At 38.9% G+C, this 18515-nt stretch overlaps 2 protein-coding genes across 8 annotated transcripts in view; one reads left to right on the top strand and one right to left on the bottom strand.

The window, feature by feature from the left end:
• The window catches only part of lrtm2a (leucine rich repeat transmembrane protein 2a), a 29273-nt gene extending 11348 nt beyond the window's left edge, over nt 1-17925 (top strand). For 2 of the 4 annotated variants that reach the window (XM_077234224.1, XM_077234225.1), the window contains exons 4-7: nt 3801-3886; nt 8297-8456; nt 11219-11815; nt 14011-17925. In XM_077234224.1, the coding sequence (XP_077090339.1) occupies nt 8396-8456; nt 11219-11815; nt 14011-14465 (1113 nt within the window). In that variant the 5' untranslated portion in view covers nt 3801-3886; nt 8297-8395 and the 3' untranslated portion in view covers nt 14466-17925. Of the gene's footprint in view, nt 1-3800; nt 3887-4576; nt 5291-8296; nt 8457-11218; nt 11816-14010 lie in introns of those variants that run through there. The other 2 variants (XR_013205229.1, XM_077234223.1) reach the window with 2 other exon arrangements.
• Nucleotides 1-18515, bottom strand: part of cacna2d4a (calcium channel, voltage-dependent, alpha 2/delta subunit 4a) — a 40176-nt gene that overhangs the window by 7082 nt on the left and 14579 nt on the right. For all 4 annotated transcript variants that reach the window (XM_077234188.1, XM_077234187.1, XM_077234186.1 and 1 more), the window contains one exon: nt 1357-1418. In XM_077234188.1, the coding sequence (XP_077090303.1) occupies nt 1357-1418 (62 nt within the window). The remainder of the gene's footprint in view (nt 1-1356; nt 1419-18515) is intronic.

Genomic DNA, 18515 nt, shown 5'->3' with positions numbered 1-18515 from the left:
TTTGAGTGGCCTACCGACTATTGACTATTGTTTTCCTGTAAAACATACATTTACTTAATGACATTAAAAGTATTCAGATCATTATATTTTTACTATACACTACTGTTGAAAGAAATTGATACGTTTTTTCAACAAGGATTATGTATCATGATTTCAACAAAAATTTGAAGCAGCACATTGTATTTAACATTGATAATAAATTAAGAAATGTTTCTTGAGCAGCATATCAGCATATTAGAATGATTTCTGAAGGATCTTGTGACTCTAAAGACAGGAGTTAAAAAATCAGCTTTGTCATCAAAGAAATAAATTCCTTTTATTACAAAATATATTAAAATTGAAAAAAAAAAAATTATTGTAATGATATTTCACAATATTTATTTTTGATCAAAATATGCAGCCCTAGTAAGCATAAGAGACTTCTTTCAAAAAAATGTTTTAAATTCTTACGGACCCCAAACTTTTGAATGGTTGTATATTTTCTTAACATATTTTATCTTTAAAATGAAACTTTACTTCGCAAGTAAATTTATCCTGCTTTAAGGAACTTGCATGTGTGCTCTTGTGACAAACTGAGCTTGTGTTTGTGTCTAATGTAAAACTGGCTGAAAATAAGCTTTACACACAGACAGGTCTCACACAGGGTTCTTTCTAACAGCATACATGTTGCATCTTACAGTTTGTCATTTTCTGCACTGTTATTGATCCTTTAAGATTTACTTAACGGATTTGGATTTTAACATTTCAAACATATAACAGTAAGAATAATCACTGTGGTGGCATTAGTTAATATTGCTGTCAGGAGTGAAAACAGACTCCGTGATAATGTGCCAGCTGAGGTGGAAGAGCGTTTAGGCATGGAAAATCCCGGAGGTACTAGAAAAAAGGGAGAGTGTTCTCCCTGAGGAAAATGTAGAGACTGATATCACCTCCTCTCCTTATTCTTTTCGAATGCCTTCTGGACTCTTCCACTCCTCTCTCAACACTTCTAAATTATTATAAATATCAAACAAAAGCCTGTGCTAGGAGTGTCACACTAACAGTATTGTGTTTGTTTTCACTTCCCATCAAATGCACAGTGTTTGAACAGATAAGACCCATCCGGCCAGTATCGCACACACGCTGGTGTACATATCCTTGTGGAGAGAGACATCCTGTTGACATTTGTTATATAATATAATATATATATATATATAAAAAAAAAAAAAAATATATATATATATATATATATATATTAAATTAACTATATTTATATTAATGTATTAATTCTTTGTACACAGCCACAAAAATAAACATAATTACAGGAACAGCTAGCAATAATTGTAATTGCGGTAGATGATATATTAGTTTTAGTACCTGAGTGGCTACGGACCACAACCTTTTTTCCAACATCTCAAGAGACATCTGTACACCTATGGCTATGCAGGAAAGAAACAGACAAAAAGATAAGAAAATTGTTATCGTACTCTAATAGTATTATAACATCTCAAATGAAATTTGAAATATTTGCCAAAAATTCAGAAATATGTTAGTAGAAATGCACATATGTGAATACTTAAAATTACTGATACTGAGTTTTTTTGTCCCTGAAGATTTTCTTTTTTTTGCTGAAGAACCTATTCCGTTCGACTTGCAAATATATAATCCCAGCATGCATCAGTGGGTGTCCATGCACTCTTACAAGCTTAAAAATGCCTCAGTCCTGATACGTCATACATTAAACCTGCTATCTCCCTCAAACCTGATCACTCATCAGTTTACTACCTTAAGCCCATTACCTCATATATCAAACCTGATACCTAACAACTCAAGCTTCAACGCATTCTCATCCTTTGGCGGCATATGTGACGCCATATGACAAAACGGCGAAATACTACGCACATGGCACCCTTTAGCGTGAATATAACACGCACTGTGATGGGTAGGTTTAGGTGTGGGAGTAGGGTCTGCGTCTCATATTCACGCTAAAGGATGCCAGTCAACTTTATGACGCCTTGGGTTCGCGTGTTATATTCACGCTAAAGGGTGCCATGTGCGTAGTATTTCGCCGTTTTGTCATATGGCGTCACATATGCCGCCAAAGGATGAGAACGGGCTCCAAGCTTTACATCCACGTCCCCCATGAACTGATGCATTTTACAGAACAAGGTTTTGTTGTTTAATGACCCTGTGTAATAGGTAGGGCAGTAGAATTTGCAGTGAGCTGACAAGTCTGATTAAGTGCAGTAAATTGTTTGTTTGAGTAAAAATCTTTTTTAACTTCAATGAGAGAGAGAGAGAGAGAGAGAGAGAGAGAGAGAGAGAGAGAGAGAGAGAGAGAGAGAGAGAGAGCAGAGCAGAGCAGAGCAGAAGCATCTATCCTACAGAAGCTAATTAATAGATGTGGATAATAAAGAGGCAGAGAGTGGAAGGCAGTGTTGGTAATAGCTGCTCGGGGCAGGGGGAAGATGGCTAGTGGAGGGCAGACAATCTCTTGAATGAGTAGATGCGTAATATAATGCTCTAGACCTAGCAGACATACTGTAATAATACTGGAAGATTACAGTCACCATGTCTCCTCCAGCATCCTAAAGATTTGGACAGCCCTGCAATGAAGATTACCCAAAATAGTGACAAGCGAGCTCGCAGACGGATCCCAGCACAGTTAGAAGTGTGAATGACGGAAGACATGTGACTCCAGCAGAGCAGATAATTCAGTAAATACCCAGTTTTCTGAGCTTCCGTCATTCTCTTTTCCACACAAACATCCCACACACAAAAACAAACACAATGATGTGAGACAGCATGAAACCTCAACCAAAAGCTCAGAGCGACAACATGGCAAGCAATCAGTCCTACTTTAAATAAACTGATTTTACAACTGGATGGGTAAAGACGGAGAGAAAGGGAGGGAGAAAGAGAAAATGTGTAAAATGTGTGTGGCCCTTTTCATGAATAGGCTACACCATCAGAGCTTGAAACTCTCCAAAATTAGATAGATAGATAGATAGATGGATGGGTGGATGGATGGATGGATGGATGGATAGATAGATAGATAGATAGATAGATAGATAGATAGATAGATAGATAGATAGATAGATAGATAGATAGATAGATAGATAGATAGATAGATAGATAGAGTATTTGTGATGTCATGACAGTGCTGACTTTATGTAACAAATTTTATTGGATGCATGTGAATATATCTATATGGGGGAAAAAACCTTATTCTTGCTCCCTTGTTATGGATGGATGGAGGGAGGGAGAGAGGGATGGATGGATCACATGTTGCTATTTCAAGTATGTAAAACAATACCTCATTAATTAAAAATTAGATTCTTCTGGTAATAAGCTTAATGTTGTTAAGCATAATAAGCTTAATGTTGATGTTGAAATAAGCTGAGTATTTGCGAGTACACTGTATTTCATGTATAGTTTTAACTAGCTCACTGATCTGTGCAGTCGATTCTGCTATATTGTATGGTTTTATGCTTAGCTTAATATGCATTTCAAATGCTAAATTATATTCTAAATTATGCTAATGTAGTTCATATCTATTTGAATATGACAGGACTAAACTGCAGTGTGTGTGTGTGTGTGTGTGTGTGTGTGTGTGTGTGTGTGTGTGTGTGTGTGTGTGTGTGTGTGTGTGTGTGTGTGTGTGTGTGTGTGTGTGTGTGTGTGTGTGTGATGGCAAACAGAGCAGCAGGGTCTTTACATTGCAGATTATCACGAAGAGCATACGCTAGCATACGCTAACAGTGAGTAAAAAAAAACGCTCTCTCAATTCCCCCAACTCTCTCTCTCTCTCTGTTGCTTAGGTAACATGATGTCAGCGCAGCCTTTATCGACACCTTGAAGACTCACCACCCAAATATGACAATGTCCTCAACGTGAGCAGCACACAGTATGTACACACCCACATACACTCTTCATAACATAGAGGGCTTCTGATAAGTAGAGAAATGGCATGTTAAGGATTTAATGGAGCTGTAGTGCTTTTTCTTGTCAATGTCTGGCATGTGAAAGCATGTGGGCGGCACTGAGGTCCTTCTGAAGTACACAGTGCGTTGCAACAGCCCACAACATGCAGGAGGTAAACGCTTCTGGTGTCGCAGAATGCTTTTCCTCTTATAAATAGCTGCAATGACTGCATTTCTTATTTATTTTTTTTAGGTGCTGTTGCTGCAGCGTGGCATGTATGCCTTTATGCATTATTCAGCACACCAGGCAATTGCAGACATTTTTGTATACATGGGTGACATTTGGTCCAGTTTGTCCACGTGAACAATGCTGAGTACATGTATGATTATATTCCTGAGCTGTTGCATGATGTCAGCACTCTGATGACATCACAGGGTGTAAAATGACTCACTGCTGGTGATGGCAACATGTGATTGGATCCATCCATCCATTCATCCATCCATAACAAGGGAGTAACAATAAGGGGTTTCCCCCCCTGAGATAGATAGATTCACATGCATCCATTAAAAGTAGCAGTGTTGCATAAAGTGACATCACAAAGAGTATAATGCATTGCTGTTGACTCTATCTATCTATCTATCTATCTATCTATCTATCTATCTATCTATCTATCTATCTATCTATCTATCTATCTATCTATCTATCTATCTATCTCTCTCTCTCTCATCTATGATAGAGAAAGAATCAGCTGTTATCTCTACCCCTCCTCACTCCCCTCATCCCTCAATAATGTTACTATCTTTGACACGCTTTAACTGCACGCCTCACCACATGCACATATGGAGAAAGCAACACACAAACACACACACACTTACTCACACACATACTCACACAGACACACATGCGCATCAAAGGCTAGCCTGAGGACAGTATGCGCTTAAGAGACAACCTCCTGACACACACACACACAGACACTCAAGTGCATTCTGTGGACTCAATATACCAACACAGAGGCGAGTCGATGCTGGAAACCACAGATAATTGAACGACTGGAGCACGCCTCCTCCCCTCTCTCTCTTTCTCACTCACTCACTCACACTCTCTCTCTCTCATCCTCTCTCTGAGCATTACAGCAAGGCATTGCGCAGGATTTAACTCCCCTCCTTCATCTCCTTTATTTTAATCGTTTTTTTTTTCCTTCCTCCAATCCATCTCTCCTTCTGTGGCAGCCGTTGCTCTTGGCAGCGGAAGGATATTTTCATTTCCATATTGGAGCGTTACGAGAGCTGCTATTCGCTCATTTCTCCCACAACCGTGTGCGTGCGTGTGTGTGTGTGTGTGTGTGTGAGCTTGGGGGGGACGCCGAGAAGGACGGCATCTAAAGACGGTGAGTGAAACACTGTTAACCTATAACACACATATACAAGCATACATTACAATTTGCCTTAGTTATGATTACGAGGTCTGTGCATGATGTTTGCCGAGGGATGTGTTTTTTTTTTTTTTTTGACTGACACATTCGTCTGTTGTTTTGGGTTACAGAGCATGTGATGTCCAGTTTTTTATTTGGACACAAAGGAAATGTAAAGATGTGTGTGTGTGACCACAGGTGATGTTCTGGAATGCTGCTTTTGAGTGTATTTGAGCATGTTGGAGTGAGATGGTCTCTACAATATGCAGTCTTGTGAACACTTGCATATATATACTGTATAAATATATGTATGTTTATGTATGTATATATATATATATATATATATATATACATACATATAAATATATACATTTATGGTAGGACAAAAAAACATTTGTGTAAGTGGTTTGTATGTTTTTACGCATACTGTATGTGTGTCGCTTGAATGAGTGTTTATGCGAGCGTGTCTTTGTTTGTGATTCTGCTCTTAATAATTCATCCCCGTGGCCTCCGTGTCTTTGTTTCTAACGTTTCTTCGCTCTGTTCTTGCCGCCGTTGATTTTGATTGCCGCCTTCTGTGTGTGTGTGTGCATTAGAAAGAAAGAAAAGGGATCAGCAGGACTGGTTCAGAGGTGAACATCTAAAGGGCGTTTCTATTTACTTATGTGTTCCAAGTCACAGTAACAACATATATGCTGTCACACACATGCATAGTTGACCTTGTGCATTCACAGGAAGTTAGTATGGCGTGGGGTGAGAAAGTGTGAAATATGTGCTGAACTGGACGTGGAGGGAGATGCTGCTAAAGTGAGAGACTGTTACATCACGTGTGTGTGAGTGAGTGTGTGTGTGTGTGTGTGTGTGTATGTGTGTGTGTGTGTGTGTGTTTGTTTGTGTGTGCGTGTGTGTGTGCTGCATGCTCGGGAGTCAAATGACACATCCCTCAACTAATTACACACACACACTCACATTATCACACCCTCAAACTTGCATGTTCTAGGAAACGTAATGCGCTGAAAATATTCACGTGTTGAGCAACTCCAAAAGGTGTTTTCAGAAACTCTCACTCACACACACACACACACACACACACACACACACACACACACACACACACACACACACACACACACACACACACACACACACACATGCAATATAACCTCTAAATGTCTGCACATTTTTCCACTGTGCCGTTTCAGATGACAGGCTGGTGAATTGGTGTTGCGTTGCGCAAATACGCACACACACAGAGACACACACACGCACGCTGTGATGGATGTGGCAGGTGACAAGGCCGAAGTGTCACAGTCTAAGACAGCAGCGGCCATTTTACAGCAAACTGGCCTGGCATAAACAGAAGCAACTTGTAACCTTGTGCTCAATGATCTGAGACACACACATTCACAGCATTGCATTACACAACTAGTATTACATAATGGTATGTCGTTATAATAATAATATTCCCATCTCTGTCATGTGCTGTAAGGGTTTCAGTGTCATATTACTGTACCTCAATTAACTAAATCGCGTCTGCAGCGCCAGTTCTGGTTTTGTACCCTGGAGAGCTGTATTACTGTGAGCTCCGATGTATTACAGATGGCTGTGCACCGGGAGGAAAGTTCTGACTCTCAGATTTAAAGGATATTTCAGTTGTTTTTGATTGATACATTAAGTTTTTCTCAGATATTTTTCCTGTAATTATATATGAGAAATACAAATAGAAACAAATGAGGCAATTGCTGATGTACCGTAAGAGTATAGAGCAGAGATTCCCAAACTTTTTTTGTCATGTAATATTTCAATATTTTAAGAACACATTTGCATATTCACAGTTCTCTGATGTCGGTAAGGGATGTTTTAGTAAGTGCTTTATTGTTTATTTTACAATTATTTATTGAAAATGTTTTAATTTTTATTTATTTAATTAATTATTAGCTTTTCATCAACACACACCCGGACATTGATGACAGAATTAGATTAGAAATGTTTGAACTCATATTGAGATCTCAGAGTTTGGTGTGTTAAAAAAATCTAAGAACAGTTTGAGACATTTTTGGGATCATTTTTAAAACTCTAGAGGAAACGGATTGACATCTTTTTCGTAGTTAAAGTTGGCATGAAATGGAAGTTGCAATAGACTTTTCTTTCCTATTGTGATGTATATCCGAGTGAAACGGCTTCTGGAAAGAGAAAAAATGTAAAAATGTTGATGTCTTCCTTTGGGAATTGACAGACGTTGTTTCGAGGGGGTTAATGTTTTTGATGAAAGATTATGAGCATACATGAATTTAAAAAAATAATGATGTGTACTGATAAATTATTTATAATGAGCACTGAAATATTCTGAATTTTGATTTCATGGAAACTTAAAAAAGTGAGAAGCAGGAGATGTAAGCAAAAGTCACCATTTGATCTCCATTTAATCTCATCTGATGAAAATAATATTAAATATTAATAGTATTATTATAATAAAACATTTAAATAAAATTAAAACACTATTACATATTCAAGAGCTCTCATTTGTGATTTTTCTTTCTCGTAGGTTAGAATGTAACCGTATTGTCCATCACCGCACACTACTGGAATATGTTATCTAGTCTAATAGAATATTGAACAGATTCGAGAAGGATTATGTTGCAAGGTTTGTGTGTCAAAAGTTAATTGCTAATTTGATCTTTCCTAATTTAAGATGTTTTCCATTGAGCCTAGAGTTGAGAGTACACAGAAGGAATCAACTTTGACGGGAAGTGAGCTGATTCAAAAAATAAGCTTTGACATGACAGTGATACTGCCGTTACCAACATGTTAAGGTTTATTTGAGTTGCGCCACAGATTTACTTATTAGGGGAAAAAGAAAACACAAAACCCACAGCTCACACGCTCAGCAAGTCATCTATGCCAACACGGGCAGAAAACAATTAAGCGTCAAATTGTGTACAGAAAAAAAAAAACTGATAATCGTTCAAACTCTCTCTGCAGTCTCATCACTGGCCCCGTATCGCTGCCTGTGGAGGCTGGCATCAGGGCCAGCTGATGCCACAGCGAATCTGAGGCAGCTGCAGTCGTAGAAGCGCAGACATGCATCTCAGCACTGCACCTACAGTGGGTCGCAGGAGGAGAGGAAATCCGGACAGTCAAGGTGAGCCCAACTAACATACACACACACATTCACTCTTCTGAAGGTGTTGGGCTTTAAGAGGATTTAAGTACCAATTCCATTTATACGGTTTTAAATGCTTTGTCCAAATAGTGAATATCAATTATCTAAATGATTTACATTTCCGAAATGCATCTGTTTGCATTCTGTTTTATTAATGTGTTTGTGGAAAGAAAGGTAGTGTTTGGTGACATATGTGCCTGTGTGGGTGTGTATAGTGGTATAGAGTGCGGCATACATCACCAGCTGCCCCTGCAACAGATGGATTAGGATGGCTTTAGTTAATGTGTGTGTCTGATTAAAGATCTGCATGAAGCAATGCAATGCTGAAGCAATGTCACAAATACTACGGTAAAGTGAAAATTATTGACCTGCTACCGGTTTAGTCAAACTTAAAATCTCTATGCTATATATATTTTAAGCCAATACTTATTCTGTATTACTTTCTTAGGGAACACAATGCTTTTTGAAAGAATATCCTAGCCACTGTATACAATTTTAATGAAAGTGAAGGTTCAAAAAGACACTATCAAAGACGATATTCAAAGTCTTCTGAAGTCAAAAGCTTGCTTCGTGTGGGGATTGGGGGAAAAGCCTGAAATGTAAATTATTGATTATCTTGAGATCCGCTATAGCTCTACTTGACGCATTCATTAAGAGATCACGTAATGAATTGTTCTCTTGAGTCGGATCCTTTCAATTAAATATGTTGATCCATTACATAAAACCTGTCTGAAAGTTTAATCATATATAGGACAGACCTGGGTGTTGAAATTAATTGTCCACTGGAGGAAAATACTTTAAGTAAATAACAGCTTTAATAAAAACAGACTACTATAGAGTATAGAATATAGAGCAGATAAGTATGAACTACTTTTATGGTGCTTTTGTGTCTTTTCTGAAAAGCTGAAGTCCCCATTCATTGTCATTGCATAAAAGGAGGCAACCAACACTTTTTTTTCTTTTGTGTTACAGTAATCTGCATTATTTATTCTGAAAATCAGAGACCTGATTTTAAAATGAGCAAATCCAGTAGGGTTAAAAAAGAGGTAGACATCATAAAATTCATGATGATATACGAATGAAGGCACAGAATAGACATTCATCCTATTTTTAATCTAGGTCCACTCACGAGGAGATTTCCGTCCTCACCACTGACATAAAGTCAGTCTCTGTGGTTTTCAACTGCGTTCTGAACACATAGGGAACAAAACAGAGAACGAACATTGTGTTTCAATGTCAGCAGTCACATGCCTATCCTAATGCATTTTTTCTCAGCCAAACAGAATGAGGGATGAGAGAAAAAAGAGATATACTGGAAATTGAAGGTTGACAGGCCAAAACAGCAATTCTAGAATAATTCACAACTACATAGCTTAGAAGGACGGATTAATTATTGAGATTACACAGAATTGTGTGAGTGTGTATTAGAGAGTGAGTGTGTTCGTGATGATTGTGTGTGTCTCTGATTACAAAGGGATCAGGGTGTTGAGGCTGGTCAGGATCAGATATCCGAGTGCTGTAACTGCATCTGTCTGCACTTAAGCTGCCAAACACTCACACACACACACACGTTCAGCGAGACAACTGGGATCTCAATGTTTAAACCGTCATATCCATTGATAGCATCTGATTGTCTCACACACAGAGAAACATTGCCCCCCACCACACTGTTGCATAAAAGAAAGAGGTGACAAACAGTTGGCAAATGTTTGCTTTGTTGTGGCAGAGCAGAGGACGTTCTCTGTTTAACTCTGAGGCACATTATATTCCCATCATACACTCTTACAAAAAAGAACGGAAAAGTCTGATGCCGTAGAAGAACCTTCTAACTTTTACCGTATAGAACTATGCAGGGTTGGAAGAGTCCAGTAACCCAATTGCAACCCACTGTCAACCATTGCAGTTTTTTTTTTTTTTAAAGAAAACTCTTTACCTCTTTACTGATGATTTACTGATCTCTAGAATCTATAATGCTACATCAGCAAAGAAGAAACATTTAGCCAACTCAAGAATCCCATTCAGGAAACCACAAAAAATTCACACGCCATAATTTATTCACCCTTATGTTGAATGTCGTTCTCAAATCTCATTCACACTACATTAAACTAATAGAAGTTTGATGTCATGATGTCAAATGTGTCATGTGTGTCTCATTGATTTTCTCATTGATAAAAAACAAGGCACATTTGGGTATTTTCCTCACACAAAGCAACTATGGTTTCAGAAGACTTATGACCGAATTAGCATAAAAGTGATATTAATTTTTTTTTTTTTGGTGCGTTTGTAATTTTTGGAGCATTTTGGTCATGCAGTATACTTATTTTGTGTTCTAAAGAAAACGAAAGTCATAGAGTTTTGAAGAGACATGCAGGTGAATAAATAATGAGACAATTTTAATTTTGGGTAAAATAAACCATTAAGAGTACATCATGCAATAATCAAAACATCCTGCGCACAAACATCCTGAAGGTGCTGCGACAGAGACAGTAGCTACTTGCAGCGAATGCATCAAAAATACTGATATGTCTAGAGGTTTGTTTGTAGGTTCACATAAGCTCCAGTTTAAAATAGTGTGGTTGGAGCGGAAGCCACAGGTTCAGTTGTGTTGAGCACTGGTCACCTTTATTAAATACAGTACATATGATTCACAGTGGCACTAAATCAACACCTGTCACATCTTTCACATCTATGTCAACTCTTTCAGACGATATACACTTCTCTTTTTTTCTTCATTCACACAGGTCTGCTAGGTGTGCTGAGTGTGTGTGCTACGTTGCTGCAGTTATGCGCTGGCTGTCCTTCAGAGTGTGTGTGTAACTCACTGGAAGCTAACTGCAGTGGGCGGAGTCTAGTATCTGTGCCCGCTCTCACTTCTCTCCCGGAGGGCACCCATACCCTCTTTCTGGCCAATAACCGCCTCTCCTCCCTGCCCATCTCGGCCTTTGCCAATCTGAGCACCTTTGAGAGCCTCGACCTGTCCAACAACTATCTGGACAACCTGCCTTCCAGACTGTTCCGTGAGCTGAGTAACCTGAGCGATTTGAGTTTGCGTAACAACAGCCTAACTGTTTTGGATCGGGAGTTATTTCGTGGCCTGACCCAGCTGCGGAAGCTGGATCTGTCTCTGAACGGCTTGGCCACTGTGCCGCTGGGCCTGCTGGATGAGCTGCAGGGGCTCACCTGGCTCTCCTTGGCTGGGAACAGACTTCACGCCCTGGAGAGAGCCACATTTGAGCCTCTCGTCAACCTTCAGCACCTGGAGCTGGGCATAAACCCCTGGGAGTGTGACTGCAACCTGAGAGACTTCAAACACTGGATGGAGTGGCTAATATACCGAGGTGAGGGTTGTGTGTGCGTAGTGTTTTTATTCTCTGCAGGTGTAAAAATACGTCATTTGAACAATAAACCACAAGAGGCTGTAGGTTACTAGGATTTTACCATAAGTAAGGTGTGTTCTTTGGCACAATCCAAAGTGTACTGCCTTAACGCCTTTAACAATGGTAAAAAATGCTATTGGCATTTTGCAAGGGCTATAAACCATTGAGAATTTAGAGAATTATCCGTTTTAAAAGAGTTTTTTAAGCCTCTTAACAGATGGAGCTGTAACCTAATGGTAAGTGCATGTACTCCAGACTTATTGTAGGAAATGTACCCACTCTCTCCCTAATAATTTCCTATCTATCTTTTGTCTACCACTGGCAATGAAATGTGGCAAAACCCCAACCATAATTGTGAAGCAGAGCTTCTTATTCTCCATACCTCTCACTTTCTATTTTTCTCTGTCTGTCTCAATCCTTCTACTCTTGAGTCAGAGAAACTCATTTAATTCTGTTTCAGAGCAGCTTTGAGAGGGAGGGGGATTTGAAACAGACATGAGAGGCTGAGTCACAAAGCTTTTATTGCGTGAGAAAGAGACTCCAGTCATGATGGGCTCTGAGTCTCTTGCTTTGTTCCAATACCTAGTGAGCTGTCTACAGATGCGGCATTTAAGGCAACCAAAATACTTTCTTGACTTTACTTACACTACCTTCCAAAATACTTTGTTTTGACCAAATTCAGGCAGCATTGCATGTTTTTTTCATGGAGATCCCACGATGCAACAAACTTAATGAGAAAATCCAAGATAGTGGATGGGAAATTTAAAAAATTACATTATAAACAGTATTTGGGGAGTTAACGCATTACACGTAACAAGTTTTTAAACTATCTAGTAAAGTAACACATTACTTTTAAATTTACAAGAAAATATCTGAGGTACTTTTTCAAATAAGTAAAGCAAGTTACTTTGGTCTCCCATTTATTGACTGACATCTCTCCGGTCCCCATGTTGAGAGTAAGTGCATAGGCGTTGTGTGCGCTGTGTAAACATTATGGTTATTCTAGTTCTCTAGACTAATTTTGAGCAATGCATTTACTCATATCACTTGCACAAAAACAGATTCAGTATTCCTCAAAATGAATAAAATCTATTAAATGCAAACCCATAATATTACGCAAACCTGCAATAATTAATGTTAAATTACACAAACGTTATTTAATTTCACTTTATTAACTAATGCCTTTAATGCTGACCTTCGATTATATAATTCAACCATACGAAAAAGAAAACATGGCTTTAGATAAACATCACATTTGTGTTTGATTTTTTGTTTTTATTGCTGAAGAGTGAAATTTCTTCTCCTGTGTCCTATTCTTCTGCAATCCAGAATGGCAGCACAGCGGGAAGGTTTGTTTGAGCTGTGCCCTCTACTGTACAGGTGTGAATTTGCATTTCCCTCAGCCTGAGGCTTATTCATTTCACTTTTGGTGTGAAAGGGCTTTAACATTTGAAAAAACAAACAAGCAAGCCCAGCCCAGATGAGAAAGAGTAACGTAACTCATTAATTTCCATAAAAAGTAACTAAGTAACACACTTTTTAGGGGGTAATACAGTTTTGTAATGCATTACTTTTACATTATATATCATTCGGTAATTAAAAGTATTCAGAAAAAATAGATCAGAAAAAAATAAAAATAAAATATATTTGACCCCAAATTTGTTTGTACTGTGTATTTTATGCATACTGGATTATTAATCCATTAGCTGTGTGATATGTACTGGATTTTTGCACCATTCGTGAGATGCCAATTACAAGCTATTTTAAAATTAAGTGCTAGTCAATTACCCTGCACAGAATTATATTTGTGTGGCATGTGGAGTTACTGCCTACGTACTCCAAAGCACTCCAAAGTAGTCACTCCATGACAGTTAGCATGTTGCCTTAGAAGGCAGCTGCCTATGTAGCCAGTGTGGCAAATCACTAGGTTTTGGAACAGAGCTTCTGTATGCATGTCAGGCTTATAATTATACATCAGCTACCACTCTTTCTCTCATACAAACACACACGCACATTAAAAAGGGCTTCTGACCCTCCTAGCTGTGCGGTGCTATTGTGGAGGGCTTGGACCCATCTTTTAAATTCATTAGGGTACTATTGTTTACCTCATAGAGATATATTTTTCATTTCTCTTTCTCTATTGCTTTCTGTCGTAGGTGGTTATGTCGATGCCGTTGAGTGTACACTTCCGAAGGACTTAAGGGGCCGTGACATCAGGGGTGTTCCTGTGGAGATGTTCAACTACTGTCTGCAATTGGAGGATGAGAATGGGGGCGGGGCTGGGAGCAAAGGTGGATCTCCACCATGTTTTCGTGGGACACCCACTCCATCGTCAGAAGGTGCAGTGGTGCGTACGGAGGCAGAGCTACCAGACTGTGTGAAGCAGCGTTATCGGCCGGTCAGTGTTCGCAGGGCGATCGGTACGGTAGTGATCGCTGGTGTGGTCTGTGGAATCGTGTGTATTATGATGGTAGCTGCCGCAGCATACGGCTGCATATATGCCTCTCTAATGGCAAAATACCAGCGAGAGCTAAAGAAGAGGCAGCCATTGATGGGTGACGCAGAGGCAGAAGGCGACTCGGAGGAGAAACAGATCTCATCAGTTGCATAGGGGAATGGGGGAGAGATTCAGAGTTCAGAGGTCATCCACAAATATAAAGAATCCTTTACTGGTTGGTCTGCACATTTGATGATCACTTAGCTACCCAGTAGAGGATTTATAATCCCTGTTTCCTGTTTCTCTGTCCTTCTTAAGACTCTCTCTGACTCTCAGACTTACACTTTACTCAATCGCTAAACTTTGGCCTATGACCTTTGACCTATTTGCCCCAGGACAAGAGGGACCACTCAGCACTTTAGAACTCCCCCACCCTCCCCCAATGTTGAGAGGATCTCAGCAGAGGAGGTGTGGGTGCAACTGTTCACAGTTCCTGAACCCTGATGTTTCTAGAGGATCACATGCTCTCATTAGCATTTGCCTCTGTAGCAGCCTAGCTATCAATCCAAACCTACAATCATAACTCTAACCCCCAACACTAATCCCAACCCCAATCCTAGACCTTTAACTCTAATCCCAACCCTCACAACACTAATCCAAACCCCCAACTCTAACCCTAACCCTTCAATACTAATCCTAATCCTTACAATAAACCTCCATCACTAATCCAACCATCAGCTCCAACACTGTGTTCTACACCGGGTGGTACGTGTAAGTGGCACACTACACCAAATGCCAATAACACTCATTTTAATCGATGCTGTCTATAGTGGATACATTCCAATGCGTTGCACCGAGTCACAGACCATAAACGGATGCCCAGATTTCTGACATACTTCATGCACTTGCTCTGCTTCCGGCAAAAGGACAATTTGATTTGGAACATTCACTTTTTAAGTTTCCAGTGTAGGCAGCCTCAAGCCGTCGCAGCATCAGTGTAGACATGGTGTAATCTTAAACTTCTAACTCTACTCCCAAACCTAAACCTATAACACAAATCCTTATCCTTACACTTACCCTCCATCACTAATATGTCCCTGGTTTCACAGACAAGGCTCAAGCTAGTCTCAGACTAAAATGCTTGTTTGAGGTGTTTAAACTGAAATCAACTTGCACTGACATTTCTTAAAAAAATGTCAGTGCCATTGTTTTGTCTCAGGATGCACACCAGTAAAGTTTTTTTTTTATATATAAACATTATAACATGTAAGCTACTTAATTGCCATAATTGAACTAAGGCCTTATCCTGGCTTAGTCTAGGCCCTGTCTGTGAAATGGGGCCATGAACTTCCGACTCTAACCTTAAACCTCCATCACTTATTCTAACCCACAACTCTATCCCAGTTTCTAACACTAACCTAAACCCCTAGCTCTAAACCATAAACACTACCCTTATCATAAACCTCCATCACTAATATGAACCCCAAGTCTAAAACTTCGGACCATCGCAAATCCAAATATCTCTTACGCTAAACCTTCAACTCTTATCCAAACCCAAAAATTAAATCCCCAATACAAATACCCCTACCAACCCTAATTTTAACCCTTAACCCTACCTCAGTGTGAACTGAACATCATAACCCCCCACATATAATTTTTGAAATATTCCCACCTTATTTATCAGCTATAATATATTCTGTACAATGTGACGTGACCCCAGTTTTATGTTTTTAAGTGTGAGGTTTGTCCTTTGTATTGTGTAATGATTTGTGTTGATAACATTGTTTACGGTTTGTTGTTTCTCCATGTTCATCTCTAGAGGTCGACTTGTTTTTGTAAGACTTGAAGAATCCAGCCCTGGCGTCTATCGTGAAGTGTCTTGAAGTATTGTGAAGTCAAGTGCTAATGTAGAGCAGGCTGAGGACTCTGTTAATGTTAGTGGAGGGTGGAGTTAGTGGACAGTTCCAATAGCCGCACTATTGGAACTGTTAATTACACCTTGGTGGCTAAAGAAGCACAGTGATAGCTACCCTCTAAACAAAAACAGAAAGGCAATAGATGAGAGGGAAATAAACCTTACATTTATTAAGATAGACTTTTTCTGTGCAATATAAATCAATGTCTTTGTTGATCTGTTGTTTAATTCTGGACTAGGATGTCATAGCTGATTTAGTCTGATCTTTTCTCTTGGGCTGGCGATGGAGGAGAATCGATTGAGTCTGTCTGATCAATTTTCTGCTTGTGGACCAATTTGCATAATTCGCTTTTCCTTGAGAGCAGATGTTGTTTAGACTAAATAATTCAGATAAATTTGGCTTGGGCTTTCAGAAGATATAATATAAGCTTTTCTGCGGCAATCAGCCTCAGCAACTGGACGAAAAATGGAAAGAAAGACTATCAGAAACTAGTTGCACACTGTTAATGTGAACCAGCATATTTTTTTCCTCAGTATTATCGAAAATTTAGAAACAGATTATAATGTCAAGAGTAACGTCATCATTGGGTATTTTGCACAATGCTGCCATCTACAGGAAGGATGTGCAGTAGGCATAAGGGTGTGGAGCAAATATCACATGACCTCATCCGGATTTAGGAGATGCTCTTCCGCTGTAACTATAGCAACAATCTTTCCTACACACTATTCATTACCAATGCAAATTACTAGTAAGGTTGCTGGCAAAAATTGTAAATCAAAGTACAACTAATTTGTGTGCTAATACCCACACCAGCAGTTTAAGCATCTCTGACTTTAATCTGTGTGTTCAATGATATTTGCAGCCATATGCTGAGTATATATAAGTACAGATATACGTTTATTCAAAAGTATGTTGAATATATGTATCTATTTTAATCTGTGTCTTACAAATTATTTATGAACAATAACTTGATTGCAAAAAAAATTGAGTATACCTTTCCCCGTGTTTCCTGTGAAAACTCCTTTTGTAGAGGAACTCCTAAAAATTCTCCATAAGAGAATTCAGAGAAAACTCATGAATTATTAATTAGAGGAGTTGTGTGTTATGGTTGCAGTCTCTCTTGCCATTACTGTTCTTTTAGCTCTTATTTTATACAGCATGTGTCATGGGCCTGTACTCTGCACGGGGCGACAAAACACATACCCTGTATCCTCTGTTATGTAAAAAGAAAAGACGAAAGCACTTTTGCCACTGGTGGACTAATATTTTCCCGTCAAATTGCACTTATTGCGAATAATCTCAAAAGTGAGCACATGCCTGTTTATTGACTGTCAGCAAATATGCCAGTGAAAATGAAGGGCGGTATATAAATGAGCAATGACTCAGCTGAGGTGTGTTTACTCTCGGCCCTGGCCTTACATTTAAGAGCAGGGACACCACACACACTTCACTACACACTTTGTAAATCCCATTGGATTGATGAAAAGACAGGATTTGCCCATTTGACTGAGCTGAAAGCATCTTCAAGATCTTTATGAAGTTCTGGTTTAATATCTTATAGCTTATTGATGTGACCCTTTCTTCACTTGACCTTTTTTCTAAGACTGATATGAGATCCTTCTTTATATTTTCGCTTGATGAAAATCAGTTTGAAATATGATTTGTGATCTGTGATATAATTCTGTGTTAAAAATGAATAAAGAATGTATTTATGTAAACGTTGACGTGTAAGATTCACTAAGAACTCACACACAGTTTGCTCATGGTAAAATGATCAAATATGCTTCTTCAGATTCACAAAAAATGGAGAGATCCAGATTAAAAATCTAAACGGATGGATAAATGAAGGGGTCAAGCGGTGGCTGATTAGCATAGCAGTTAGCCCCTGCTGGTTAATAATGTAACTACACCATTATGGTGGCATTAAACGTAATTTTCCATTGACTACCATTCAAAATAACTATATATTTCTCCAGAAAAAAACATTTATATTACAGTAGACAATAGCTTTGCCTGTGACTATTTTTGGGGGGCTCTAAAATCTTGAAACATGGTTTTCAAAGCAAATGCTAAAGGAATGAGAATACTAGCAGATAACGTATCCCAACTTCCTATCCAGTGACTGTCTGTCCTTTCATTTATTTTCCTTTTCATAATGCATTAATACAGTACAAGTATGCGTGAGTAATGAGAAAATAGCACAAGCCAAGGTCGTGTTGAGGAAAAGAGATGTTCATGTTGGAGAGATGAACTCCATACATGGTTGCACATCCAAACAAGGGCACATGTGCTCACATAATAGCAACCA

The sequence above is a fragment of the Siphateles boraxobius genome, unplaced genomic scaffold, assembly GCF_051911475.1.
Source record: "Siphateles boraxobius isolate OS27281-9 unplaced genomic scaffold, OSU_SipBor_1 19, whole genome shotgun sequence".
NCBI classification, from domain to species: Eukaryota; Metazoa; Chordata; class Actinopteri; order Cypriniformes; family Leuciscidae; genus Siphateles; species Siphateles boraxobius.
Note: the sequence above shows the minus strand (reverse complement) of the source record. Positions and strands in the feature narration are given on the sequence as shown.